Source organism: Furipterus horrens, unplaced genomic scaffold (genome assembly GCF_987537825.1).
Source record: "Furipterus horrens unplaced genomic scaffold, mFurHor1.1.pri manual_scaffold_7, whole genome shotgun sequence".
NCBI lineage: Eukaryota > Metazoa > Chordata > Mammalia > Chiroptera > Furipteridae > Furipterus > Furipterus horrens.
In genome coordinates this window covers 142,077,035-142,104,343 of record NW_028327177.1, presented here as the reverse complement: position 1 = coordinate 142,104,343, position 27,309 = coordinate 142,077,035, and the positions used below count along the sequence as shown (strand labels likewise).

The 27,309-nt window shown below is 58.4% G+C and overlaps 1 protein-coding gene across 5 annotated transcripts in view; it reads left to right on the top strand.

The window, feature by feature from the left end:
- ITPR1 (inositol 1,4,5-trisphosphate receptor type 1) overlaps positions 1–27,309 on the top strand; it is a 202,376-nt gene that overhangs the window by 34,796 nt on the left and 140,271 nt on the right. For all 5 annotated transcript variants that reach the window (XM_090284866.1, XM_090284864.1, XM_090284865.1 and 2 more), the window contains exon 3: positions 25,762–25,877. In XM_090284866.1, coding sequence (XP_090140992.1) covers positions 25,762–25,877 — 116 coding nt within the window. The remainder of the gene's footprint in view (positions 1–25,761; positions 25,878–27,309) is intronic.

Here is a 27,309-nt window from a genome sequence, read left to right as displayed (position 1 = left end):
CTCTGGCCATGGGGATGGTGAAGCCTGGAGTGCCCACGGCGTCTGTGGTGGGGGCGACGTCACAGCAGAACCCCTCCAGCCCACTTCTCTGCCTGATTCCCCGGCGGGCGGCTGGCCACGAGATCCGAGTGGGGGATGCTAGGTGCCCCACCTGACCTCTTAGTAGAGAAAACAATCCAGGGATTGATGGGAACTGTTGGCCTCTGTCCTCCTGGCCCCGGATCACCCTTCTGAAACTTGGCTGTGCTTTGTTACCTGCGGTCACGTGTCCCCTGCTCTGTGAAGGCGGTCCTCATTTGCAAATGCGCGCTGGAAAAGGGTGTTCAAACCCAACGCAGCGCCAGAAATTCCTTCCGCAGGGGTGCGGGGAGCCCGACAGGGCTATGAATTGCGTAATGGAATCTCCGCTTACCCTCCTTATAGAAAATAGCGGAACGGCCAAACAATGGGCTTTTCTTCCCAGGGCGTTTGGGCCAGTCCTGGCACTCTCCCACCTGCCGCCCGGTGCTTCCGGGGATCGGGGACTAGAATGCTGTGTGACAGCTGGGTCTGTGATGAAGTTATTCTGATGGAAACATTCCGTGGATTCTAAAGGGTCTGCGCACGCCTGCTGAGCAGAGCACTTCTGCCTTAAATGGTCTCTCGAGCCGAGGGAGTGACACAGGGCTGATGCCACTGGATTGGGACGTCTTTGCCCCCTCACGCCACCTCCCGGCCCCAGAAGCCTAGTTCAGCCTGACTAGTGTGTTAGTAACAACGATCTTTAAAGCAGGTCCGTAGGGTCTGGGGGCTCTTTGGACAGGTAACAGGTGTATGGGTTGGAAGAGATTCAAAGGTGACCAGTCCCGCGGCGCTTGCTGCCCCCGTTGGGGCTCTGCGCGCACAAACGAGCGTGCGGTTCTGTGCGCATCCGGCCTCTCTGCGGGGGTTGTGCGCTTCTCTGCGCTGTGGTGCCCTCCGGGAGCAGGGCCGTCTGAAGAAAACCAACCGGCCCTAGTTCCTGCCTGCAGATCTCCTGGTGGGCGCGTCCATGTAGAAGGTCACATCCTCGGAGTAGTGCTGGGGTTAGGGAAGCCCCTTCCAGGAGCGTAGGTGAAAGGGTCCCGACTCCTCTTCTCAGAGGACGATGGAGGAAAACCAGAGAGAAGCTTTAGATGGGATTGATCCGTCCCCATTTCCTGGCTGCCTCTGCACATGACGAGGACTCATACAGGGGAGAGCAGGATGAGCAGACCAGACTTGAGCTCTGTGATGGCGTGCCCGGAAGATAAAACAGCATTGCTTACGGAAGCAAAGAGGGCATTGAAGATCTCATGCCCCCCCCGGCAGCGTGCTGACGCCCGCGCCCCCAGACCTGCCTCTCTGTCGGCCTGGCGAACCCAGTGGGCGAGTGAGTGAGGGCTGAAACGCGCGCCTCTGGCTGTCCCCCGATGTGCAGAGTTCTGTGAAATCATCAGCGTTGCTGACGGCCGGCCATGACCGTGTGCTGGGTGTGCGCGGCCGGCGTGGGGCTGGGGCGGGCAGGAGCGGCAAAGAGCGATTGGCATCGCTTATTTTTTCCGTGTTCCTGACTGTGAAAGAGCCTGATGAGACACAGAATGGTTATGTTGTTTCTCTTCATCATCATGACTGATCAGAATTGTCGTAGGCAGTCATCACCAGGCACGGCAAGTGTTTAACGTGAGTTTCTCCAGTGCCGCTGCCTTGAGCGGCAGGAACGGTGGGCAGGGAAGGTGGCGTCTTTACGTGGGTCGGTCTCGGATGCGTGGGTTCCAGACTTGACGAAGAAATACCCTGGCAACCAGTTGAAAACGCAGCCTCCCAGGTCCTGCCCCCAGAGCCTGGGGGCCTGGGGACGGCCTGGTGCCAGGCGGTTCCCACACAGGCCGTGACATGGGACGGCTGGAAGGGACAGGGGGACACGAGGAGGGCGGGCGGGAGCCGGGCGCCTGGAAGGAGAATCTGACAGCGTTCAGCGAGGAGGCAGGTTCCCGCCCAAGACAGAAGCAGAGCGTTTATCTGCGCGCAGGGGTGGCAGGCCGTCTCCTGCCTGGGAGGGGCTGATGTCGGGGCAGGCAGCGGCGGGGGGACCTGCTAGCCTTAGAACGCTGTGCTGCGTCCTTGCTGTTTTGGTTGGAAGGTGGCTGAAGAATGAGGTTAAGGTTGACGCTGACCTCACAGAGTCGTTTCCTGGTCCAGCCTGTCCTTCAGGGAGGAGAAGCCTGCAGCCCCAGAGCCGGGGGTGGGGGTGACGTGGGAGGGGTCCGCAGAGCTGTGGCTTAAAGACAGCTGCGCTCAGTTAGCGTCCGACTTCCTGGTTTGCTCATCAGACACTTCCTGAGCACCTGTTACGTGCTCGGTCCTGGGCTGGGGCCCCGAGAATCTCCTGGGGGAAACAAAAAGGATACAGTTCTTGTCTTCATGGATTCTGTGTCTGAGACAGGTGTCAGGTGCAGAAGCAGGTGCAGGGAGGGGTCTCCCGCTGTGAGCTCTCTGCCCGCGGTGCCAGGTGGCTTTATTCAGAAACAAGCTCTGCATGGCACCGATCCCTGCTGATGCTGCGATCGGCCCAGGGACCCAGGTAGGCACTTAGCCCTGCAGCTCCCTCCGCGGCCTCTCTGCCTGAGGGGCAGGTGGCCGTGTGGCCCTCCGCTCTTACACTGAATGCTGGCTGCTGAGATTCGTGTGGATAAGTCAGCTGTGCTCCTCACACTTGGCCGTGCAAGGCCGTCACCCAGGCATCTCACTAAACAAGCAGAGCCTCTGGGTCTAGAGGGAGGGCTCAGGTCCCACGTTTCAACACAGTCCCAGGAGTGCCAATGGGGCCCGTAGGCGGCCTGCACTGAGGAGCAAGTCTAGAGACCTAGCGACCCCGAGGGTCTTCGGGGTCCCTGAAGAGCTCCTCCGTAATTACTTAGGTTTTCATTAGTTTTGATCATTTTTTCTCATGTTGTAATAACAAGGTGCCCAGAACTGCGGCCGACAGGCTGTCATCACAGACGTGTCAGATGGGAGGGAGGAATGGAAGGACAGTAGGGGACCTGCCTGCACTGGCTATTCCGCCTGCTGTCCCCCGCCCAGCAGCTGCCTGGGTGCTGATCTCCCCCGACCCCACGCTGGTATTGGTGCCCCAGACAGCGTAGCCCGGCCCAGAAAACCCTGAAGGCCAAGGGCGCAGCCACCGGCCGCTCACCCAACAGCGGGCGCCTGGGAAACGGCCCATTCCACGCGCGCCTTGAAATAGGAGCCCCTTTTCTTCCGGCTTATAGTTTGTTTGTAGAAGCAGAAGGAGGAAAATTACTACTTCAGATTGCCGTCACGCCGGACACCACGGGGCTTCTTAAAGGTCAGACGTGAATAAATTGATCTTTTTGTGCAGGCGTGTTTCTTTTTTAAAATTCTTTGATATGAAGTTAAAAACATGATTATGTAAGATTCTGTAGAAAGCAGATTTGCTTTGCCACTTTTGTTTTAAGAGTGCTTTCCCCCTATCTTTCGAGTGACAGTATCAGAGAATACAAAATAAAAAACCTCACGGGAGGGGCACGTCCAGTTCGACGCTCTTGATTAATTTCCTCCCATTGTGTATTGATTTCCACGTTCTAACTGGAAACTCCCACGGCCGACCACAGGGCCTCAATGCAGTTGTTGTTCCAGGTTCCTGTGCCGCTTAGGCCTCGGGAGCGTGTGTGGCCCAACTAGAGAGGAAGGGGCCTGGGACTCGCCCCGCCTGGTGGCTGGTGTCTGAGCTCCACGGCTCCTGTGTCCCTCCCCCAAGGGCCCCGTGGTCACCGGTCTTCCCGCTGAACGCTGGTGCAGGAGACTTGGTCGTGGGGGGCCAGGGAGACCAGACAACAGAACAGTTACGTCCAAACCGCAGAAGGTCTGTCTCGCTGTGGATTTTAAAAAACGCCCTTCCCCTTTCTCTGTGCAGAGACAGACCCAGGGAAACAGGTCACCGTGAGCTCTGCGGTGTCATCGGGGGGTAGGTAGGACTCAGGGTCCAGGCGTCCTGGGGGTTTTGTCCTGGGATTTGGGGGCCCTAGGACGGTGAGTAAAATAAAACACTGGACTGACTGGCCCCGGGGGTACGGCCAGTTTCGTCCTGTCGGGGTGTTTCATCTGGTTCCCCCCACGGCATGGTGTGTGTGAGCGAGTCCCCGGCTGTTGTGACCTGAACGTTCCGCTGTGGAGAAACTCCACGTGTGCGGGGACGCCGTGGCCCGCTCGGGTCAGCTCGCCTGTGTGCGTTTCCGACCCCACAGCGCGTCGGCTGCGTGACGGTGGCTCAGCCTTTCCCAGCCGCCCCGTCTCCTAAAAGACGTGCCGCTCCGAAGATGAAATGATGGTGGCATTGCGCTGACGGAGCCCACGGGGCCTCGCGAGCACTGATCATAGTCAACAGCCGAGCGGTGACTGGGCTCTGAAAATGTCAGTTATCCTATAACGGTGATTGTCACGCCTCATTAACATCAACAGGTATTTCTGAGTACTTACCTATTATATATGTGATATCGAACACGCATAACAGCCTGAAGTTTAGAACAGAGGAAGCATGGAGTCCACCCTGCACCCTGACCCGTCTGCACGGAGATCTGTCTTCCTCCTTCAGGACACATGGTCACGAGGGCCAGTACTTGTCTTGGACATGCTTAGAGAGAGGAAGGACCAGCCCATCGCTGACCGAGCGCATCCGCCTCTGCGGCTTCCTTTGACGAGGACATCGGTTATTGATCCAGGGTCCTTCTGCAGGGAAGGTCACAGAATGGCTCCAGCACTGGCGGTTTTTTGTTTTTTTGTTCTGTATGTTTGTTTAAGATTATTTGTTTATTTTTTAGAGAGAGGGGAAGAGAGGGAGAGCAACATCCATGTGCGGTTGCCTCTCACTCGCGCCCCCAACTGGGGACCTGGCCTGCAACCCAGTCATATGCCCTGACTGGGAATCGAACCCATGACCCTTTGGTTCACAGACCCGCGCTCAGTCCACTGAGCCGCACCAGCCAGGGCTACAGCCCCGGTCTTAATGGCAGGGACTGAGCGTGGCATTCTCAGGAGGCAGGGGGGCTGCTTTTCGGCGCTCTGTGACATGAAATTGCACAGGGGCTTCACGTGGAATGGGTTTTCTTCGTTCCTTTTTCTCTGCAGCACATCCTGCCCTCTGCAAACTGCAGCACGTGTTATCCAGATTGGGTACTTAGAGATAGCTGCCTTTCGAATGTTAAACCAGACCTTTATTTAGAAAAAGCATAGGATGTGTTGCAAGACCCGTGATGGAAAACCCGAACATCATTACGCCCTTCGGAGTGAGGAGGAGGTGCGGGTTCAGCGCAGTTAAGTGAGCAATTGCTTGGTCTGTGGTTCAAACGTACTCCCGGCTCTTAATCTCCCAAAGGGGAGACAGAACACGAGAACCCCACAAACCTCCCCACTTCGTGCTACGCAACCACCACGCCAATGGTTCCGATCGGCGCTCTGATCCCCGCTGCCGCTGACAGCGAGAACAGCGTCACGGGGGGCTTCCATAGACGTGGAGAGCTGGCTGTGCCTGGGTCCTCCAGCTCACGGACGACGCCCAGGGAGGGGAGGCTCAGCCTGCGGTCCCGCCACGGCGCCCCGGTCCCTCACAGCGATTCCTGTCTGAGACCCTTGCAGAGACAGTTTCCCGTGGCTGAGCTGACGGAGCAGCCCGTCTCCGTGGGCAACCCCAGCAGTGAACTGAGCATGCCCAGCTCTGCCAGCCCTCTCGTCACTCGGTCGGGGGGGTGGGGGGGAGGTGTTCAAGGGCAGGAGAGAGGCCTGGAGTGTCACGCTTGGAAAGGTTCCCCCACCAGGGGAAGCATCAGGCAAGAGAATGAAGCCTCCCCCGTTGTCAGAGCAAATATTTACTGTGTAACTAGCAAGCAGGAAGTGAGGAGCCAGCGCAGTCAGTCCCACTTTGCTCCTCTGGACTCCACAGCCCTCGGGACCTCACTGGGCTGAGCACGGGGCAGGAGCGGTACCACCTGTTTCGAAGGAAGTCCTCGAGGCACCACTTTGAAGCGGCCACACCTGTCCCGAGAGCCCCCTGTCCTGTAGAGTGCTTGGCTGAGGCAGCATGAGCAGCGCGGAGGACTGCCTAGTGGCGGCGGCCCCTTGGGAGCCGTGTGTCCAGGGGGGCTGTCGGCATGGGCGGGACACACCTCCCGTGAGGCTGTGGGGCCTCTGTCCGGAGGTCATCGCCCACGCGAGGGTGCAGAATTCCCAGGAAAGACCTCAGCGTCGTTCCCAGACTCGTGTATGTCGGTCACTTGTGCGTAATGCTGGGTTGCTTGCCACATTCTATACAGATCTCTTAGGAAAACCTAGCACGGTGGTGGTGGTCTAGATTGGGAGCCGGCCCTCCTCGGTGTTCAGTGCGTCTGAGGCAGCGAGCACCACCCACCACGTTACAAATTTTATGTGAAGCAAACATCTATTTTTGCTTCGTTCAGACTCTGCTGTATGAAGCGCTAAAAATAGCCAAGCTCAGCAAATGACAAGAGGGGGAACTTCGTAGCTTTCTGCCCGGGTCTGGACTGAACAGAACCTGCCAGAAAGTGTGTCCTGGACCAGCTTTGCTAGTTCACCCCAGGCCCTTCTGGGGTGCAGAGACCAGAAGTTTCCCCTGGGGACTTGAAATGTCATCTTGCCCGCACCAACTGTTAAAAAAACTTGAACTGATTTAGGCAGGCTTCTGATGATGATTGCCTAAGAGAAATGGTCGCTTTGGATCTTGAAGGCTTTGGGAGTATTTTCTAGGACTTAAATGAAGAGAGAAGTAGACACAGACAGGCCACAGGTTAGAGGAACCAAAGACAGGGCTGTTCTGCCTCCTCACGTTCCGTTCTCTAAAGCGGAGGCGGTTCTGAAGCTCCGCGGCGCGCAGCCTGTTCCCGAGAGGTGGCTTTGCCAGGCGGTCAGACCAGCATCAGAAACCACGCCCTGGCGTCGGAGGTGAGACGCACCTCTTATTTCTGCCCGCCGCCCGGCACGGAAGCAAGCCTTCAGCTCGGAAACACTGCAGCGCACCCGAGGGGCAGCTGGTACATCAGTGCCCGGGGCTGTGCTCCTGCTGAGTCCACAGGAAAATGCCCCCCCACTTACTATGTCCAGGGAGCCCCGCTGACCGGCTTCTGGGGTGCTGCGACTCCACCGCCCCCTCCAGCACAGCTGTGTTCAGAGAAGGACGGGGTCTCGTCCCCTCCCTGTGCCACTGTGATTTGCTACTGTCTCCAGACTTCAAGGGGAGGGAGGAGATCCAGGACAGCAAGTGACTGACCACGCTGCATGGGCAGGAAGTGGGCAGCGGGGACCGCGTTCTGTGTTTAAAGGGACTCCCCGTTGCGGAGGCCCTTAACCCTTCACAGGCCTCCTTCGTGGCCCGGAATGTTTCCTAGCATCCATTCAGCTTTTCTGAAAGATGATGAGCTCTCTGAAACCTCAGGGCCTGGGGAGGTGAAGGCAGGGCTCCCCGCGGGAGACATTTCTGGAATGTGCGGTCCTTCGGCAGCCGTGGGTGCGGGAGGGACGCTTCATCCCTGCTCTGCAGGAGCCAGGCGCTGTGGGCTGGGGCTGCGTCCGCACACCCGCAGGGGACAGTGACAGTCTCAGGCCCCCAGAGAAATCGCCTTTTAGCAAGATCTGTGTACTTCCATCTTTGGCACATCAAAGGCTCGTGGCATAAAGGGGGAAGGCGGCGGTTTATAAAAATCCATGCCATTTCAAGCCCTGGCTGCTGCGGCTCAGTGGATTGAGTGTCGGCCTGCGAGCCAAGTGTCGCAGGTTCGATTCCCAGTCAGGGCACAGGACTAGGTTGCACGTCAGGTCCCCATTTGGGGGCGTGAGTGAGAGGCAACCACACAGTGATGTTTCTGTCCCTCTCCTTCTCCTTTCCCCTCGCTCTAAAAATAAAATTATTAAAAAAAAAAAAAAATCCACACCATTTCTCCTAGATAGGAGATGCGCTGAAACAGGAAATTGGGCCTGGAGCATCTCTGGAAGAAGAAGAATTAGATGTTTACATGCAAGTCGCCTCATAAATATTTTCATTTAGCAAATGAACATGGAGTGGGTGAGCTCGTCTCTGACAGCGTCTGTGTCATTCTTGGACGTGACGCTGGGGAGCTGTGACGCTGAGAAGACGTGAGGCCCGAGCTGCGTATGTCAGGAGAGAACGGTCGGGTCCCCTCCCCTGCAGCCTGTCCTCGGGCGGCGGGGTCCTCTTCTTGTCTTGCCTTTGCGTTTTCCCTCCCCATTCGCACGGGAGGCCCCGTTTCTGTCACCCCCCGGCTGCTTCAGGGAAGACGCAGCCCTCCGCTCCGGGCGCCCGGCCTTCCCTCGCCTTATTTGGTAAAGCTGTGGGCTTCGCCGCTCCTGGAAAGGGCTCTCCCACCAGTTTTAGGGATTCTTTCCCACTTTCGGATAGTTCTGCACTGGGAACCAGAGCGCGCCGGCGGCCCTGCGGCGGCCCCTGTCTGGGTCAGGGCTGAAGGCCTCGGGTCCGCGCCTGTGAGCTGTCAGCCTGGGGCCTGTGAGCCGCCTCGGCTGCTCTCCTGTCCGGTCCCCGCCCCCGCCCCACGGTTCCCAGTCCCTTGCCCTCCTGATGGCCTGTCCCCCACTGACTGTTTCCGGTTCTGCTCTCTCTCCCCCTCTTGGGGGGCTTTTTCCTGCCCCTTTCAGGGACGAGGTCATTCTGCCCACACGGGAGCCCCACATCAGTGGGTCATCATCCCCCAGCGCCTCTTCTCACGTTACTCACAGGAAAACTTGCCCCGTTCATTGTCTGTGAAGTCAGGCGCCCGTCCCCTCCCCCCCCATCCCGTCACCAAGTGGAACCTCCAGCGCCGTGTCTGGTTTCTGAGGAGCCCCGCTTCGCAGATAATTAGTGTGCGTTTCGGGGGGGGGGGTGTGGCCCGCGTCTTGGAGCTTCTGCTTGTTTTGTGTTCTCGCCTAAGAGGAAGTTTGTAGCCCCCCTAGTTCTCAGAAAGAGTTTCATTCTTTCTGATAAGAGGTGGGGAGGAAGTGGGGCTGGTGGGAGCTAATCCCCCTCTCTGCCAAGGAAACTTTTTTTTTTTTTGGTTTGTTTTCTTGAAGGAGAAGGAAGTTGAATTCATTACGGGTTCAGAGGGAGGGGCCGGAGGAAATGTTTTTACCTCCTGGAACGTGGGGGCTGCTGATCGGGGCGGGTCAGTCCGTGAGGCTCCCAGAGCTGACTTTCGTTTTTGGGGACGTGTGGGTGGAACGTCCATCTTGGCTGTGTTTCTGCCCCGGCTCTGCCCGTTGCCGGGACCGCTGTTCTTCCTCCTCACCTGGCCGGTTGCTTCTGGTGTGTGTGTGACGTTAGGGGCTGCCGGCGCCGAAGGCGGCCCAGAGCCCGGGGAGCAGGAGGCGGTAAAGTTAGAAAGTTACTGGGAGGAGCCCTGGCGGGCGTGGCTCGGTGGATTGGGCACCAGCCTGTGACCCAAAGGGTCACCAGTTCAAGTCCCTGTCAGGGCACAGGCCTGGGTTGCGAGCCAGGTCCCCAGGTGGGGACACGTGAAAGGCAACCACACGTGGATGTTTCTCTCCCCCACTTTCTCCCTCCCTTCCCCGCTCTAAAAGTGAATAAGTAAAATCTATTTAAAAATAAGTAAATAGAAACTTACTAGGACAGAAGGCCACCCAGAATGTAAAGCACCCCGTGGTGCCCCTCCCAGCCCAGGGGGAGCCCGCTGGGTCCCGCCCCCTGGGGGCCCCGCTGTCCACTCATCTTTCTGGCCCCCGGGTGGCCGGTCTAGCCCTGTCAGGCTCGGGTATTCCTGTTTGTGGAAAATAACCAGCAAGTTTGAGGGGATTCAAAGTGACGTGCTGAGGGCGTTGCGGACCAGCGTGGGCTGAGCGCGCAGACCCCGCCGTGAGCTGGGCGTGTGTGCGGGGTGCACGGGAGTGCTGTGACGGGGCTTCCCTCGGTCCCCTGCCCCAGAGGAGTCCGTTCCCTGACGCGTCTCACTCCGTCTCCGGCCCGGTGTCGCAGCACCAGGATGCTAGTGCCGCTGACCCCTGTGGGAAGCTTCCAGGGCCCGTTCTCCCATTTCCTCCTCACTCGGCGGCTGGGCTGCTTCTGCCTCTGCTTTACTACCGGGGAGACCGAGGCGGAGAGAACCAGCAGCGCAGCACAGCTAGGAAACCCCGCCTTCCCGGCGGGTGCTCGTCGGCGCCCGGCCCTGCTGGCCTGGCCGCTCTCGGCCGCCGGGCCCCGGCGCGCTCTGTGGACACAGCGCCTGGAGTGCGGTACTGGGGCCACTTGCACACTGGTGGCCGATTGTGACTGTGTTTCTCGGTAAAGTCGCCCCTCTGTGCAGCTTTGTGGCGACGCTCGTGTTTAAGGCTCCTTTCCCCGTGGCCGCCCTGGGCTTTCTCTGACTCGGGTTCACCTGCTTCCTAGGCAGCTGTCTGCCCGCAGGTCCCCTAAGGCTTTGGCCCAACCTCATCGGCCTCGTAAACACCCGGAGAAACCCCAAGGCGAGAGTTCCGTCCGTATCCCTGCAGCCGGGCCGGGGTGTGGGAACACACACTTATACGTTTTCCTGGAGGCCATGTTGGCCAGCTGGATCCGCTCAGGGACGGTGTTTCTCAGATGTCACCATGCTGGCGAGGCGGGCAGAGGTCACGGTAGAAGGCCGGCTGTGATTGCTGTCTGTCCGCCCAGGCTCCTGCGTGCGTAACAGGCCCCCAGTGGCACCAAAGCACCGGCTTCGGTGCCTGGACTGAGCTTCCCCTCGGGTTCACGTCCACACACGTCACATCTCACAGAGGCTGGCTTGGTGGCTTCCAACGACCGGATGGGGGCGGTCGCCTCTGGGGTGGAGAGACAAAAAGGAGCTGTGGGGAAGGTCGAAGGAGAAACTGCCTCAACGTGGGGAGGACTCGGGGAGAGGCCGGCGTTCCTGCTGGGCAGCTTGGCGTCGCGTCTCCGGCTCTGAAGGCCGCACGTCAAGCTGCTCTGTCTCCCTGTCACGGCTGCCCGTGTGGAGGCCTGTCCCCCTCCCCTCCGACTCGACTCCAGCAGACGCTGCATTGGGAGCGGCTCCCTGAGCAGGGCTCAGCCGCCAGGCACGTGGGACGAAGGCTGCACTGAGCCTTTCTCTTGGTAGGAAGTCAGGCACCTAAGTCTCAGCCCGCGAGACTCTGGGTTCAGGCTGGCGTTGGAGGCTGGGGTGCGGCCCCCAAGCATCCCCGCCCAGTGGTCCCCAGACCTGGCTGCCTTCAGAACCACGCCGGAGCTGCAGGAAGTGCCCCGTCACATAAGACAGAGGAGTGCAGCATCATGAGGCAGCACGTCACTGACCTGAAGGCGTCCCTCTTTTGTTCCCTTCCTGACCCTCGTGGGCCTCTGTTGCCAGATTGCCGTGTAGCCTTTACATGCACATAGGTACATGTATGTTTCTGTCTTTACTCACATGCAGATACCTGGTTTTTAAAGTGGGTTGCTGAGGGTGTACGCTAACGTCACAGCGGGCTTTGAGCCTGTTCAGGGGCGCGAGGAAGCTCTGTTTCACTTGGCTCTGCAGAGCCCAGAACCTTCGTGGCAGCTCCTCCTGGTGCCTCTGACGCCCCTTCCTCTCCGTCACCTCTGATCCTCGGTCCGGTCCGGGGCTTGGTCCTTGGCCCGTGCCTGGCATCTGTCTGTCTCACCATGGGGATGGCCTCCTCCGGCCCTGGGAGGTGAACCGTGCTGATGATGAGTGAGCATGGTCACGCTGAGCTAACCACACACACACACACACACACACACACACACACACACGCTGAGCTAACCCCACACACACACACACACACACGCTGAGCTAACCCCCCACACACACACATGCTGAGCTAAACACACACACACACACACACACACACACACACACACACACACACACACACACACACACACACACACACACACACACACACACACACACACACACACACACACACACACACACACACACCCCCCCCCCCCCACTTGCTTCCGAGGCTGTTCCGCCGGGATGGTCGGAGGCACCCGAAACTGCGCTGTCTCGGGCGGGCGGGTTCCCGCGGCCCCGGCCCCTCCAGCCCTGCCCGGCCTCAGCGCAGGCGGCCTCCCTTTGCTCAGGCCCGGCCTCGCCCTGTCTGAGTCCTCCCCGCCCGCCCAGCATCACAGCTCAGCCGCGGAGGCCCGTGCCCGCCCGCGTCCCACGCTCATCCCGGCATCTGTTACAGCGCACGGTTCCCCTGACTTCTTTGACGGGACCTCAGGGCGGGAATGTGTTCCGTGTTGCAACCCGGCAGTCCCCGAAGACTGTGCTCACCGTCCCCGTTTGCCGGGTGCCCGCTTTGTGGGCGATTCCTTGTCATCATCCCTTTCTCGGTGTGACCGCTGCTGCCCCGGAGCCTGTGAACTCTCCCCGAGCCTGGAACCTTCCCTGTGTCTGCGCAGGGCTCAGCCCACGCAACAGGGGTCTGCACGGGGTCAGCTCCTCAGAGACCCCCAACCTCCCGTCTCTCCGCCTCTGTCCCTTCCCCTGCCTCGTCCCCCCTCGGTTTATCCTTCTGCGCGGCAGGTGTCCTCCCAGCCCTGGGTGAGGCGTGGCTTCCTCATTTACTCTTTCTTGTCGTCCCGTCTGAAACTTAGGCGATGGGACGACAGAGACCCTTTCTGTCTCAGTCACCAGGACCGCGTCTGGCTCCCGGGACACGCTAACTCCCACCTCTGTATGGACGAGAGTCAGGGCAGGGAGCAGGTGGCTGTGTCGTGGCGATTGGGGGCTTTTTTCCCCAGACTCTGCCCTCGCTGCTTCTGGGTCAGGAGGCGAGGCCGGACGGCTTCCCTCCTGCCGGAACCTGGGTTCGAAGCCATGCTTCCCGGGTCCCTCCCGGGGGGACAGAAAGAGAGAAAGAGAGCAGAGGGCAGAGCAGCCCGAGGATTTTCCCAAACGGGCCCCGCGGTCCTTAGGTCAGCAGCTCTTTGCTTTGAACTGGTTTTACTTTCTTGTTATGTTTTTTAAGAGAAGCTCTGGACTGAATGACAGAAACCCGCAGCACATAGGACTGGCGCCTGGGTGTTAGCACCAGCGGTCCCGGCGCGGGGTGGGGGCGGATGTGCCCACGTGCTGGCTCTCCGCCTCAGCCGGCGTCTCCCGGTCTCATTGGGAGCAGCGCCCGCGGCCCGTGGCGCTGACAGGCCCCGCTACGCAGGCAGACCCCCAGGCTCGCGGCTGGAGCGCTTTCCTTTTGTGCCCTTGAGGCTTGGTCTTCCTGCGTTTGATCTTTTCCCCTTGATCCTTCCTCCTTCTGTAGGTTAATGCGGAGCTGGGGAGCAAGGACTTCTGGGACTAAATGAAAAGGCAGTGAGGACGAGGTGTGGGGGTGATCACGGCAGAGGCAGGTGAGGGCGGGGGCTGCGTCCCGAGGTGTGGAGGCGGCCGGTGCTCACCGCCCGTCCCCAGCCCTGTCCTGCGCTGAAGGACTCGCTCTGGCCTCCGTCACGAACCTTGTGTTCTGGTGTCGGCCCCCGGGCAATGCCCGTGCACGGTGAGTTGGCATCCGGTGTTGCTGGTCGCTTGTGGACACAGAGCCTTCCACCTGCTGTGAGGCCACCTCCCTCCACTGTATATGCAGAGCGGCGGCCTTCCCTTGGTGGCCTCTGTGTCGCACAGTCCTCTGGGTGCAGACAGACGCGAGCCCCCCCGTGTGCCGGGGTCGGTCAGCTCACATAACCGGCTGGAACCCAGGGGCTGAGATGAGGTCGTGCGTCTTCAGGGGCCATGCCGGGCAGCTCCGCCCACGGTTCCTCTCTGCCCCTTCCCGCGGGGCGCCTCTCCGGCTGGTCCTCCTGCTGTGGTGACGAGACAGTGGGCGCAGCCAGCGCAGGGGAACGAGGGCATCTCTGCCCATTGTCCCCACCGACTCTGGGTCCCAGGCTCCTAGCTCTGTGGCCAGGGGCCCGATGTCCTCTGGCCTCAGGGCTGGGTCATGGGCCCACCTTTAGAGCAGGGAGGTTGAGTGGGATCCCCAAGTCCCTGGACCCTGGGGTGGGTGGCAGCTGGTTCCCTGAGCAGGGATGAGGTGTGGGCCTGGAAGAGTGGGGACGGGTCTCCGCTGGGCATGCTGAGGATAATGGGCATCTCCAGTGGCATCGTTGTAGGGTGACCCAGGGTCAGATGACCAGGGACACGCGCTTGCCCCGGGCCAGGAGACCCTGGCCTCCCTGCTCCTGCCTGGCTGTGCACCTAGTGCCGCGGCCATCAATGTCTGCGGGCCTTCCCCGTGGCTTCCACGTGTGGCGTGTGTTGGCAGGTTTTAGGAACCTACACGCATCACTTCCCGTTTCTGGTCACTGTCACAGTGCTTTGCAAATGGAGGCCGAGACAAGGCGACATCCAGCCCTAACTTGGTGACGTCGTTCAGACCACTCCTCCATCTTCCAAGAAGGAGCGGGCGCTCCGTCAAGTGAGCGGCCTGAGCCGGCGGCTGAGTCTGGGCTGCATCTTATATTTTCTCCGGGGACTGAGATTAAGAAGAAGTGGGCAGAGGAGCCGGGGGCTGGGGACGGACGTTTTTCCTTACTGCCTTGAATTTGACTCAGCAATAGGAGTGGCATCGCCTGCATCAAGGTCTGACGCTGGTTCCTCGGGAGAACACAGAGAGGTGGCCTTGCTTCCCTGCGGGCGGAGGGCAGAGAGGGCAGCTCCTCTGTCGCGGTTCTGCTGCGAGACATGAAAGAACAGACCCCAAGCCGACTGCGTGACGGCCCCCGAGAGCCGGGAGCCGCAGGAAGGGCGAGGCGTGCTGCTGCAGACGAAGGCGATGGAACTGGAGGGGGGGTTGCGGCCCCCTCGCCCCGGGGGCAGGATCCAGGGGCTCAGGCTCAGCTCCTGACAGTGAGGGTCTGAAGGGTCCTGGGGGGACGATGTGGTCAGTGCTTTGCCCCAAGTTACCCTGATCGGCTTTTCTCTCTTCCCCGTCCTGTGGCCCTCACTTCCTTCCAGGCTTACCCGGGACGCACTTCCCTACTAAATCCAGTGGCGCGTTCTTCCCCGGGCGTTCCCTGGGGGCTTGGCTTGGACGCCCTGCCCCGGCACAGCAGGGTCTGCCCTGCTCCGCGTCGGCCTTGGACTAGACGCTGTGCCGTTGGCACGTCAGCACACACGGCCGTGAGGGGCGGACGGGGTTGGGGGGTGGTAAAGAGCCCTATGGAAGTATAACGGGCATACGGTAACCGCCCCACTTTAAAAAGGTACAGTGTGATGAGTTTGGTACCTGTACGCATCGTGAAAGCACCACCAAAAGATAAAGTCATATCAAGACAAGGGTCTTAAAGAGAAATGAGCTTCTAAGAAGCAAAAGGTCAAGTGAAGATAATGAGGCTATTCACCACCCCAGAAAGTCATCCCGCCCCTTGGGGGTCCCTGGCCCCTCCTCCTCACACCCACGCCCCAGGAACGCCCGGGCAGCCTCTCGCTGTGGGGACGTTTGCGTCATGTGTATGGAAGTGGAACCGTACGGCGTGTGCTAGTTTGTGGGCTCTTACACACCACGGACTTCATCAAGGGTCACTCACAGTGGAGTCTGTGCGGCGGGTCGGGGCTCACTGCGGAGCACAATTCCATGGCACCCTCGGTGTGTGTATCAGACGTTTTCGGGTGTGGTGGCCCCTGGGTCTGGCCATTCATCATCTCCCTCAGGTTCCCCTGGGGGTTAGCATCGGCGCCCAGGGGTTCTAAGGACTTCAGCGATGGTGTGATTCTCGGGAGACACCAGCCCTGGGCCTTGCTGTGGGAGGCCTTGCTGGGGACCGTGCACGTGGGCCCTTGGAAGGTCCATGGGCGGGATCCCAGGGAGAACTCCATCCCTGCCCGCCTTCCTGTTTGGTGGTTTTATGAGAAGAGTTTAAATAACTTTAATTTTTAGCTTCTAAATGGAGAGTGCCTTCCTAGCATTTGTCAAGTACACGTATGTGCATGTTTGTGTCTTCTGCGTGAAGTGATAGTCTGTGGGTGGCTCAGGAATGGACGGTTGAAGGGTGGTATTCTGGGAAGTGAAAGCGAACGGTGGTAGGCCGTTCCTTGGAAGGAGGTCAGGACTGGCACGCACGCGCCTTTCTGTGGCTGTCCCTCTGAGACCAGTTTGGTCCTCAAAGACGCGTTCCACCCAGGGACACCAGCCACTGCGACACGGGGACAGAGAGGTGGGAAGTGGGGGCGTCGCCCGCTCTCAGGTTGGGTGGTGCTTAGCGCAGGGCACCACAGGGTGGGTCTGCTGTTTGCTCTTGCACCGGCAGGGGCTCTGCACGGGGACCTGACCTGTCAGCTGCCTTCCGCGCCAGGAAGTGCTAAGGACGGAGAGTCCTGTGCAGCAGGGCTTGGTGACCCAGCGGGGGTTGCTGGTCACAGATCTGGGGCTAGAGCCGGGCATCCTCTCTCCTTTTGTGCGTGTCTACCTGTGGTATTTTTTATTAAGATTTTGTTTGTTTATTTTTAGAGAGGGGAAGGGAGGAGGAAAGGGAGGGAGAGACACATCGATCAGTTGCCTCTCGAAAGCCCCCAACTGGGGACCTGGCCTGCAGCCCTGTTTGGGAATTGAACTAGTGAACCTTTGGTTCGCAGGCCAGGGCTCAACCCACTGAGCCACACCAGCCAGGGCGAGGAAAGTCCTTTATTCAAGAGCAGTCACTTACGCCCACCAAGTCACAGCTTTAATCACTTAAGCCCATCGGCGAAGGCTCAGCTCCAACGCCTGGGTTCTCCTAGCATTCCCTGTTAGTTTCTGCAGGGTTAGTTTACAAACTAAAGCAACCTAATAAGATTCCGGAAGAACGGCAGGCTTCTGCCTCAGAGCCTATTCCCTCTAGGACAGCCAAAGAATACACCTGCCACCCTCTGCCAGGCCAGCCCGATCCCAGGCTGTGCCCAGAGTTCCTTCCCATCTGAAACACCATCCGCTGGGAAACGCAGGCAGCTGCAGTGCCGTCATTTCTCGAGGAAGAAAACCCAAGAGCCAGAGAGAGCCGGTCTGTTGTATGTTTTTTATTTGACAAGTGCTTCCCTCTGTTCCCTCCTTTCCAGAATGTCTTGGCTTTCAGGGAGGTTAGCGCATGGGACCAGGTTACCCGTGCAGTGGGCCTGCCGGCCTGCCTCCCTCTCTGATTGTTTCTTCTTTCATCTGCCTTTCTAATTAGAACTTAAAGAAAAATAACATTGTTTTAAACTTGATGAGCACTTGTTTGGTTTTTGTAAAAATTTATATGTGAAAAGAAATCTCATAGGTGGTTTTAAAGACTTTCTTATAGAAAAATTTAGACCTACATACGAGTCAAGAGAAGAGTAGTATGAAGACCGTCCGTGAACGCCACACACACCTTTACCAGCTCGTGGCCGGCCTCGCGTCCTCTGCAGCCCACCCCCACGCGCCGCCCCCCGATTCTTCTGAAGCTAATATCAGACGTCATGGCGTTTTGTTACAGATCATGTTTTTAAACTGCTGCCTGTTAATGATGTAAAGCTCTTTGGACAGGGCAGAGCCTCAGCGGGGACAGCTGCCTGGGTCGTTGTCCCTCTGGGCAGTCGGCCTCAGGCCAGGACACGCTCACTGCCCAGGCTGTCGCAGGACCACGCCAACGGTGACGTGTCTGTCCTGCCTTCCCTCGTCTCCGTTACACACCAGCCAGCACCCAGCCCAGGCCCCGACAGGACATGGCGTGTGTTCCCAGCGATGGACCCAGACACTGTTGCTCACCTGTCATGTGAAGGGAACCTTTGTTTCCTCCTCCTTTGCAGGAGAAAGCTTTCATGGAGTTATCTCACACGTGTGTGTGTGCCCCACACTCTATACACGTGTGTATGAGGGATCGTGTACCTCCTCAGTAAAAGGTGTATTCACACACCCCGTCAGTGCACGGCTCAGTCACGTTTACATACATATACACCCACATGCCCCCCCAGACTGAGAACATTTCCAGCACCCCAGAAAGTGCCCCCTCCCGGAACCCCACCCTGCCTGAGGTCTCCCCACTTGCTGGCTCTCTGTAGATCGGTTTCGCCTGTTCCTGAAGGTCACAGAAACGGGTTCTCTCAGTGGAAATGGGCTCCTTTCGTGCCTTGGCGTCTGTCACTCACGTCATGGGTGGGGGAAACAGTTTGTTTTCGGGGACAGGGCCCCACCCAGCATGGCCGCGCAGCAGATGCGTGGTGTGTCTGCCCGTGGGTCAGCGTGGCCTGTGTTTATCACGTGTCCGCTCTGTGCCAGGGTCTGGACTAGGTGCTTCAAAGGGAGGCGTGAATTCAGTCTGTGAGTCCCTGAGCAAGCCATATGGCTGCCGCGCTTTTCTAGACAAGAAACGAAAACAGGGAGATGAGGGTTCTCCCGAGGGTCACATAACCGGCAGAGCTGAGCTCTATCCCCGGATGGCCAGGTTGCGGACCAGCTGCAGGTCAGGGCCTGCCTGTCTGTCATATGTAATGTAACATGTAACAAATACTGTAACATGACTCCTGAGGGGCACCTGTCATGGAGGCCCCCCCACACACACACACCCCACCCTCAGGCCTCGTGTCCCCAAGGGAAGGTCCCTTTTCTGGAGGCGGGCAAGTGAACGCAGCTGCAGGAACCTGGCAGGGCCGCTCAGCCAGTGCGTGGCAGGGCTGGGCGGAAACCGGGTCCCCAGACTGCCCGCGGTCTGGGCTTCGGGCGCTGTCCTTGGTGGTGGGGAAGCCTTTGTTCACGTCCGTGGCCAGCAGGGTGGAGTGTGTTTATCACACTCCGTGTCAACTGGAACTCTAGGCTGTAAACCACAGGAGCCAGGGAGGAAACCTCCAGAACCAGGGGCCGGCAGGTTCTCGCCCTTGGGAATAGTGCCATCTGTGTCCAGTGACCGTCCCCTCCCTGGGCACCCTGTCCGCGTTGCCCTGGACACCGGGCTAGCGGCCACGAGCAGCCCCTCGCTGGCACTGGGCTTCGCCTCTGTTGGCTGGGGCAGCGCTGCCACGGTCCCCACGGCGGGAGCGCGGGCAGGTGCGGTGCTCCGGCTGCCCCGGGAGGACCTGCGGACCCCTTTTCTCATCCACGGTGGGAACAGGCGTGGCCTCTCCTACTGATTTTTGCCGTCTGTCTCTGGGGCAAAGCTGACCCGTATTGCATGACCCCAGCTGATCCGTAATCAGTAACCCTTGCAGGCAGGTACACGAGCCGGGGTAGATGAAAAGGGACTTTTCTGCCCGCGCCGCCAGGCCGTCTGAGCACTTGTGGAGGTTGGTCCTGTGACCAGCAGAGGCGAGCAGCTGTGGTCAGCGTGAGGTTTCTTCTTTTTAAAGTGTTTTAATGGACACACGTTCGACCTATAACATTGTTTAAATTCACAGTGTTAACTGATGCGCCGATACATTGTAACATGGTTGTGGTTGTCTACGGCGTTCCGTGTTTTCCTTGTTTAGTGGCTGGAGTGGTTAAGTTCCGGGCTCAGCCAGCGTGACAGCAGGACAGCCGCGTTGTCTGCGTTCCCCACACTGCGTCACCTCTCCACTTCCCGCTCGTCGTGAGTCTGTCCCCTTGGCATCTGTCCTGAGTTTTCTAGTTACCCGATTGGAAAAAAGAATAACCCGTGGTCTTTTGTCTCTCGGCCACAACGGCCATGTTTTTGGGCAGAGAGGTAACGGAAGGCTTATTTGTGGTCCCAGTTGGAAACTGTCACGTCACTCCAAAGGGCTCCTGGCATGGCTTGGGGAGTGAGAGTCCCACGCCACGGACGCAGCCATGTGGGGCTGCCTGTTGCTCGCGGAAGGCTTTGGTGGGAAACGGGGCAGGTGTCCCTTTTGTGAGCTGCGTTGTCCCCGCCCTCCCAGGACCCGTCTGTGCGTTCATTGGCCCCGGGTTTGCTGACTGCGGTGGGGCCCGAATGATGAGTGAGGAGAACAGGCGGCCCTTGTGACGCTTTCCGCCCAGTAGGTGTGGGTTGGGAGCGTCCTTACGATGTGGACACTTTTGTGGCCCTGTTTCATCCCTTCTTGGAAGTCTTGGTTCTCTCGGTGGGAATTAGGAGTCCCTCCTCCTCCTGGTTCATTATCTTGTCTGTCACTTCTGGACCTTTTATTCTGTTGCCTCTTAGCCTTTTCAAAACAAGGCAAGATACAAATAACTCACACTTAATCTGCCATCATCGTGGCTCATGTGACTCCCCTTGACTTATCCCTGTCGTGCTGCTTTTATACAGACTGGCGAACGAAGGGTTAAAGGCATGCTAGCCTGTCGCTTGTCCCTCTGTTTGGTCACTGGCCTTGGTTTGAAGAGCTCAGGTTCTGTGAGGAAGGGACAGTTGACACCTTGAGGGCAGACGGCAGTGGGGGTTAGGGACTAGGGACCTAGTGGTCTCCCTTCTCCCACTCGGACGCTCAGCTCACGGCCTCCCTTAGCTCCTAGGCATCGGGGCGGGCGTGTGACTGATGGCAGTCCCGTGTTAGGAGCAGGTGTCCTCCTGGCTCTCTCTTCCCGAGCCCCTCTGCCTGCCTGTGCAGGTGAGCCCCCGGGACCTGGGAGGGGTTTCCTGGTGACACACGCCCACCAGCAGGAGGGCTGGATCACACCTTGCAGGTTATGGGTTTTTACGCACCGCGACGCGTGCCACGGTGCTGTCCCCAGCAGCCACGCCGGTCTGCGCCACAGCCCCATGGACGGGTCCCGGGCATACCCAGCTCCTGCCCCTGTCCCTCCGTGGTTGTCAGGGGACAGCTCAGTGCGAACTGAACGCTGGTTGAGTACAAAAGGGTCCTTTTAAAAAGTTAAACATTTTCACTGCTATGTGCACAACCTTTAAAAAGTGAAATATTGAGGGTCGTGGGGTGAACTGCCTCCGCCGCGCAGCGCTTCCTCTGGGGGTGATGAAAATGTTTCGGAAACAGACGTGGGTGCCGCCCGGTGAGTGCTAAATGCCGCTGGGCCGTTCGCTTTCAAGTGGCTAATTTTACAAGATTTAATCCTCAGTAGGAAAGGTCAACTATTGATACAATGCAGAATAAAAGCAACAGCCTCCCGCCTGACAGCTCGTCCCTTCTCACTTCCCAGCAGCAACAATTTAAAATATTTAACATTCCCTTCTGGTGTTTACTCGCCGGGTCTCTGGGTGCCTGGGCTTTAACCCATTTACATTCCCCCCCGGACCTCCCGCTGCTGCGGCCGGCTTGGCTTTCGCGGGCACGCTCCCCCAGCGCCCCTTAGGGCTGCATCCCCCTTCCTTTCTTCTGGCTGAAGTAATACCCAGACCGAGGCTCTCAGGGCTGTGTAAATATTGTTCACCATTGGGCTGCAACTGCTGGATTTTAATATGCACCTTCCCCTGGGTTAAGAACAGCCCGCTTTTCTTTATTTGCTCAGCTCTCCTTCTGCAGCATTTCCTGGGCCCTCTTTCCCTCCGAAAGCTGCGGTCTGTTTGTGGGGTGACCTGCCCTTTCTGCTCCGCACGCCGTCCACACCCTCTGGAGCCCTTTGTCCCGCCTCCACATCGGGCAGTGACATTCCCTGCTGGGCATCACCGTGGGTTCCTGAGCCTTTCCGGGGTCCACAGGGTGAGGGGCAGCTTGCCTTCCCTGGTGCCCCTCTGAGGGCGCATAGGTTCCCTCCCCCCGTCTGTCAAGGTCCCCGCCCACTCCGCTCCCAATCCTCTTCCCAGCTTCACCGATTGCAACTTGGGACGATAGAGTTGAGTTTCACAGATGGTGGTGTTGGGTTTTGGGGTTTTAGTTTTTCTTGTGTCATGTTTTGGGGGACACGGGAGTGCAGAAAGGGAGAGGAAAGGCGTTTGTTCCACCCTGTGAGACTTTGAATCAGGCTCAGGCTCCCGTCAGCCTTTTTCTGGACTTGGATTGATCTCCCCGCGGCAGATGGAGCTGCGTCGTATCCGCGGTGCCGACTTCTCCGCTCCCTCTCCCCCCAGCAGCCCCTCCTGTCTCTTCCCGTCTCCCCCTCACCTCCCTAAATAACCGGCTGCTCGGCAGCTCCAACCTGCCGGTCGATGGACGGCCTACTCAGCGTGTCAGCGGGGACGTCTCATGGGCGTTGGAAACGGGGTGTCACTGAGATGGAGCTCTTCACGGTCGCTGCTGCCCCCACATCTGCCTCCCTGCCCTCCCTCTCTCAGCAGCGACCGTCACCAGAAAGAAAGCTGCCTCAGAAACAGGGGCCCCAGCAGGTTCTTCCGCGCCAGGGCCCTCCGGCAGCTCCACCCTGCTCCCCGCACGCATGCGGGGGCCCTCGCTCTTCTCCAGACCCCTCCCCACGCGCGCTCTGCCCGCACCCCCACCTGCCTCCAGGCTCTGCGTTGGCTGCTTGTCCGGCTGGCTCCCCCCACCCCTGCTCCTCCAGCTCTCCTTTCGGGACAGGGACAGCCCTCGGTGAGATGCCTTCTGCCGCTTGACACCAGCCACTGTGTCTGCGCAGACTTCCTGCCCCCAAGGACCTCACTTGCTGTCATTCACCTCGTGCCCGTGACTCGGTTTCCACTGTCGCCAGGACTGTACTCAGGAGCTTGTGCACCTGGTTCATGGTTACACCCTTCCTGGCACCCTGTACTGTCCCAGGCACACAGTAGGCACTTTAATGAATAGCAGTTGAATATGCGAACGGGCTCCTGGGGGTCAGGGCTGGATGGGCCCTCAGAGGACCTGCCTGGGTCACTTCTGGAGCCGCGGGATGGCAGCGTGTGAATGATGGTCTCAGCCACGGGATGGCAGAGCGTACGTAAGGACCTGCGTCTCCGTCCTAAAGGCTCCTCACACTGGCGTCCGCTTTCCAGGGATGCGAAGGCCGGTTCCGCAGGTGGCCTTGTCATCTGGTGGGGACCGCGACAGAGGGCCCCACGCGCCCGACGGCTCCTCCCGCCTCGGGTTCTCCCGCCTGCGTCCTCTCTCCCTGCCCGCGCCGGCAGCGCACCCGCCCACAGCCCTCCGCCGGACAGCCCGAAGCCTCTCTCCAGCCGCCTTTGCCTGAGCTGCCCAGCATGGTGCCCGCGGAGGCTCAGGAATGCTGCAGGCTGATTTTTTGAAAGCTTAGTTGAGTTCATTTGTCAAAGGCCCAGAATAACACCTGTCATGAGATGTTCTGTGGCATCTCTGTGGAGTGAGATCAGACCATGGGGGGGGGTGTCCACACACACGTATGCATGCACACATGTACCCGTGCCCCAGACGGGCAGCATGCATAGGTTTCCACTGCGTTTCCTGCATTTGTCTGTTTCTGTACCTAGGAAAGTACGCGGGCCCAGCAGGCCTCTAACTCGCCCCACTGCGCCGTCCAAGCAGCAAGGGGCGGCAGGAGATGCTGACTTGCAGAATTTTGGAAGGGGCCTCTACATCACGTTTGAATTGCATAATTTAATTTTCACTTTGCATCAGTTGCTAAGCAACCAGGAAGACGGGACAAAACCCGCAAGGCTAACGTGGTGCTGGTCCCAGTGTATTAGCATCTCTCGTGTTCTCACAGGCGGCTGATGGTAAACGCGCTCAGTCCAGCGCCGTGCACTGGGCTGCCCGGGCACGTGGAGGGCCGCCAGCGCTTTGGGCCACACCCTCACCTCGGGGACACCCAGCTGCCAGAAGCGCCGAGCCCGCGCTGGGGCCCCTTTGCTTGTTCAGTGGATGCACCCTTGCGTCATCGCAGAATGGCATCTGCATGGCCTGGGAGTCCCTTGGCGCTCTGGATCCAGCCTCATGGGTCCCCAGGGCCACTTCAGTCCCCTTCCGTTTGGGAATGGAGCCCACGTAGCTGTCACCGGTGAAGGGCGCTGGAGGACGAGGAGGGACTGTTTTCCTTGCAGTGCCTTATTGTTGATCAAATGTGACACTGTTATTCCGGTTGGTCCCTAAGGTCAGTCCGTGTCACCCAGGAACCGTGGCGACCTCCACATTGGGAATGCTGTTTTGTCATGTGCTTTTCACAGAAGTCCCCCTTGCCCGGCCCAGGTGCCACCCTCTGTCCCGCTGGCCCGTGGTGTCATGGTTGTGTGTGATAGTTCGCGGGGTGGTGGTAGAAAAATCGCGTCTCTCGATGCCGGCTTTAGGTTGCCACTGATACAGTAAGTGACAGTGACCTGTGGCTTCCTTAGGAGTTGGGAAAACAGCTTATTTTTTAATAGCTTTTCTGCCGTGTGTTTTGTCCCCTAAAGACCTGGATAGTGTCTTTCACGGGCATGAAAAATACTTCCAGTCAATGGACATCAGTGGTCATGTGACTGCGGGTGACCAGGCAGAAATATTTCGTGAAGAAAAAAAGTACAGGAAGGGGGAAAGTACCTTGAGTTCTGCAACTAAACGTTTTTTTTCCTGAACAATATCAAGTATTTGTGCAGTGCCGTCCCTGGTAGAAACGTACCCCCAACAGGGAGAAAGGGCGAGCTGATTCCGAGGAAGCCCGGTACCCGTGTGCCTGACAGCAAGCGAGCGTTGGTTACTTTGAGGTAGTGGTTTGGCTGAGACGAGAGCTGGGTGTTCACCGATTTAGGGTCCTTTAAGGGAATTTGTGTTAATGAACAGATGGGAAAAAGTGTTCAGGCCCTGGTCAGGTGGCTCAGTGGGTGACAGCGTCGTCCCCACACATCAAGGTTGTGGGTTCAGTCCCCAGTCAGGGCACATGCAGGAATCAACCAATGATGTGTCAGTAAGTGGAACAACACATCGATCTTTCTCTCCCTCCCTCTCTCTCTCTCTCTCCATTCCTTGCCCTCTCTAAAATTAAACAATAAAAAAAAAAATGTATCAAAAGTAAGTGCCCAGTGAGTAGAAGAAATTTTCTTAATGCTTGGGCTGATCTCCTTTCAGGAAACAATTTCTTCAAATCTGGATATTCTTTCCAAGTTTATTAATTTTACCCTACAAATATTTACCACTTAAAAACCCAATTTGTCAAAATGTAAACTTTTCAGGGTGGGTCATTTTAATATTAATTTTTTAGAACCATTATTTCTAATCTTTTCAAAGCCTATTCCTATTTTTTTTTAATTGGCAAATATACCCCTAAACTATGTGTATATATTTTTAAGTAATATGCACATTATTTCATGTAGTTTTGGTTAGTGATACATACAATATAGAAACAAGCAGAAAAATAGACATGGATGAAAAAATTAAGATGAAACAGCAACATGGTGTGCCAATAGTCACGTGAAGCGTCGATCTGAAGCCCCTGGACCCGTTTGCTAGGGCCGCCTGTACACAGGACTGTGTGTAGCGTCCCACGTGCCCCGGCGTTCCTGAAGGGAAGGATGTCACAACGCGCTGAGGCCGAGGGACAAGGACAGGACTGCCTCCCGTCAGGTCTGCAGTGTCATCCTGCTCCCAGAGCATCACGTCCTGCGCAGCCCTCACGAGACCCCGGCCCTGGCAGGTCCCCCCGAATAAGCTGCTCTGGGGTTTTTTCATGTAGCGGGACTGAAGGGCGTCGGATTCACGTAGGAAGTGCCGCGTGTGCTGATGCACAGCGGGTACGTTTGTCCTGACGCCGGCCCGTTAGCACAGAGAGGACACAGCTCTGGGGCGACAGTGAGGGCCCCGATATGGACTCTGAGTCCCTGCTCTGCCGCTCGCCGGCTCTGCGGCAATCGACTTAGTTTCTAAAAGCCTCCGTCGCGGCCCCTGTCACCTCCCGTGCTGGGACCTGGCGTTCACCCTCACCTGTAACTGACGATGCCGCCCGTAACTCGCAGGGGGAGGTGCCCCTTCCTCAGTAACACACGGTGCCCGTCTGTTTTGCTCCTAGATTGCCTCTTCAAACTCTGCCCCATGAACCGCTACTCGGCCCAGAAGCAGTTCTGGAAGGCGGCGAAGCCCGGCGCCAACAGCACCACGGACGCCGTCCTGCTCAACAAATTGCACGTATGTACCGGCCGGCCCGTGGCCGCCACCCGCGGCAGGGCGGCGTGGGGTGGGGGGCGCTCGCCGTGCAAGAGGCAGCCGGCGGCCGGGCAGACGGAGGCGCGTGGGCCGGGGACCCAGAGCTGTGGCTTCCGTACTGCGGTTTTCCAAGGTGCTCGGCCCCTCTCAGCAATGTTGACAAGGAAGCAAACTACACGCTTCCCTTCGCTACCACAGGTGGGTTCTCAGAAGGTGTGCGGCTGGGGTCCTGAAACCGTGCAGAAGTGCGCTGCCCGATGATGGGTCTGGTGGAGTCAGGGGCGAGGCTCTTAACCCGTGCGTGTCCGCGCAGACGGACAGTTAACACAAACGAGCGATGCTTCCTCCCGGTGCGGGACTGTGCTGTGAGCTTCAGGGCCTCCGGCGTCCCTGGCTCATGTCCACCCCAGTCACAGCCGTGGTCAGCACCTCCTGGAGTCCGTGTGGGCACGTGGGAGTCTGGCTGAGGGGCTGGGGCGGTCGCCAGGACCGCAGGTGTCGGGAGAGCTTGCGGGCCATCTTGGGGGACGAGTCTGGAGAGGCCCTGCTTCTCCTTTTCTGGAAGAAACCCGTTCTGCTCAAAGAGAGCCTATTAGCACCTCTCAAGCCCTTTCTTTCCCTGTGATTTTAACTGCAGGGGTTTTGAATTCAGTTTCACAAGCAGGAAGCCAGCTGGAATAAAGGGACTCGGGGGGCCGGGTTGCTAACGGGAGTGTGACCGAGTGTGGCCTGCGGGGGCTCGCCACCTCCCCGCGTCACTGCGTGAGAGGCGGGCCGAGAGCTGCCGCCAGGTCTCCTGCTTTGTCCAAGAAGCGAAAACCCCGTGTTGTTATGGGCCACGTCTTAATCCTTAAAACATGTTGGCAACTCACTCAAGGTTTAAAACACACTCAGGCCGGCTCAGACCGGGTGGCGTTCTTCACCACCTGTTTACCCCGTGACGTGTGTTAGGTTCCACGGCAGTTCCCGTCCGGGCACCTTCCTCCCACGAGTCGCTTGTAAACAAGGCTGCACAGCCACTAAAGCACAATTCCCGAGGTGACCCGGAGCTTTGAACTCCTTATTAAAAAACAAAAACAAAAAGCAGCGCTCTCTTTATGGCGTTTGTGCTTTGAAAGGAACCTAGGAGGAAGCCAGCCCCGATCTGGGGTCACTGGCATGACACTCGGGCCTTGGGGTGGGTTCCGACTTTCCGCTCACTGGGGCCTTTTCCTCCCGTCCCCTTCGGTGCGGTCATTAAGGTCGCGTTTTAGGCGGCCACTTGCCTTTCGGGGCTGATCGCCCGTCTCCTGTGGGCTTTCATTTTTATTTTTGTCAACTACTGTGCAGGACCCCAATCAAAGGTCAGATTATTTTAAATTGAGGCCATGTAAGGAATTAGTTGTCCCGACCACGTGACTTCCTTGTGCCTGGC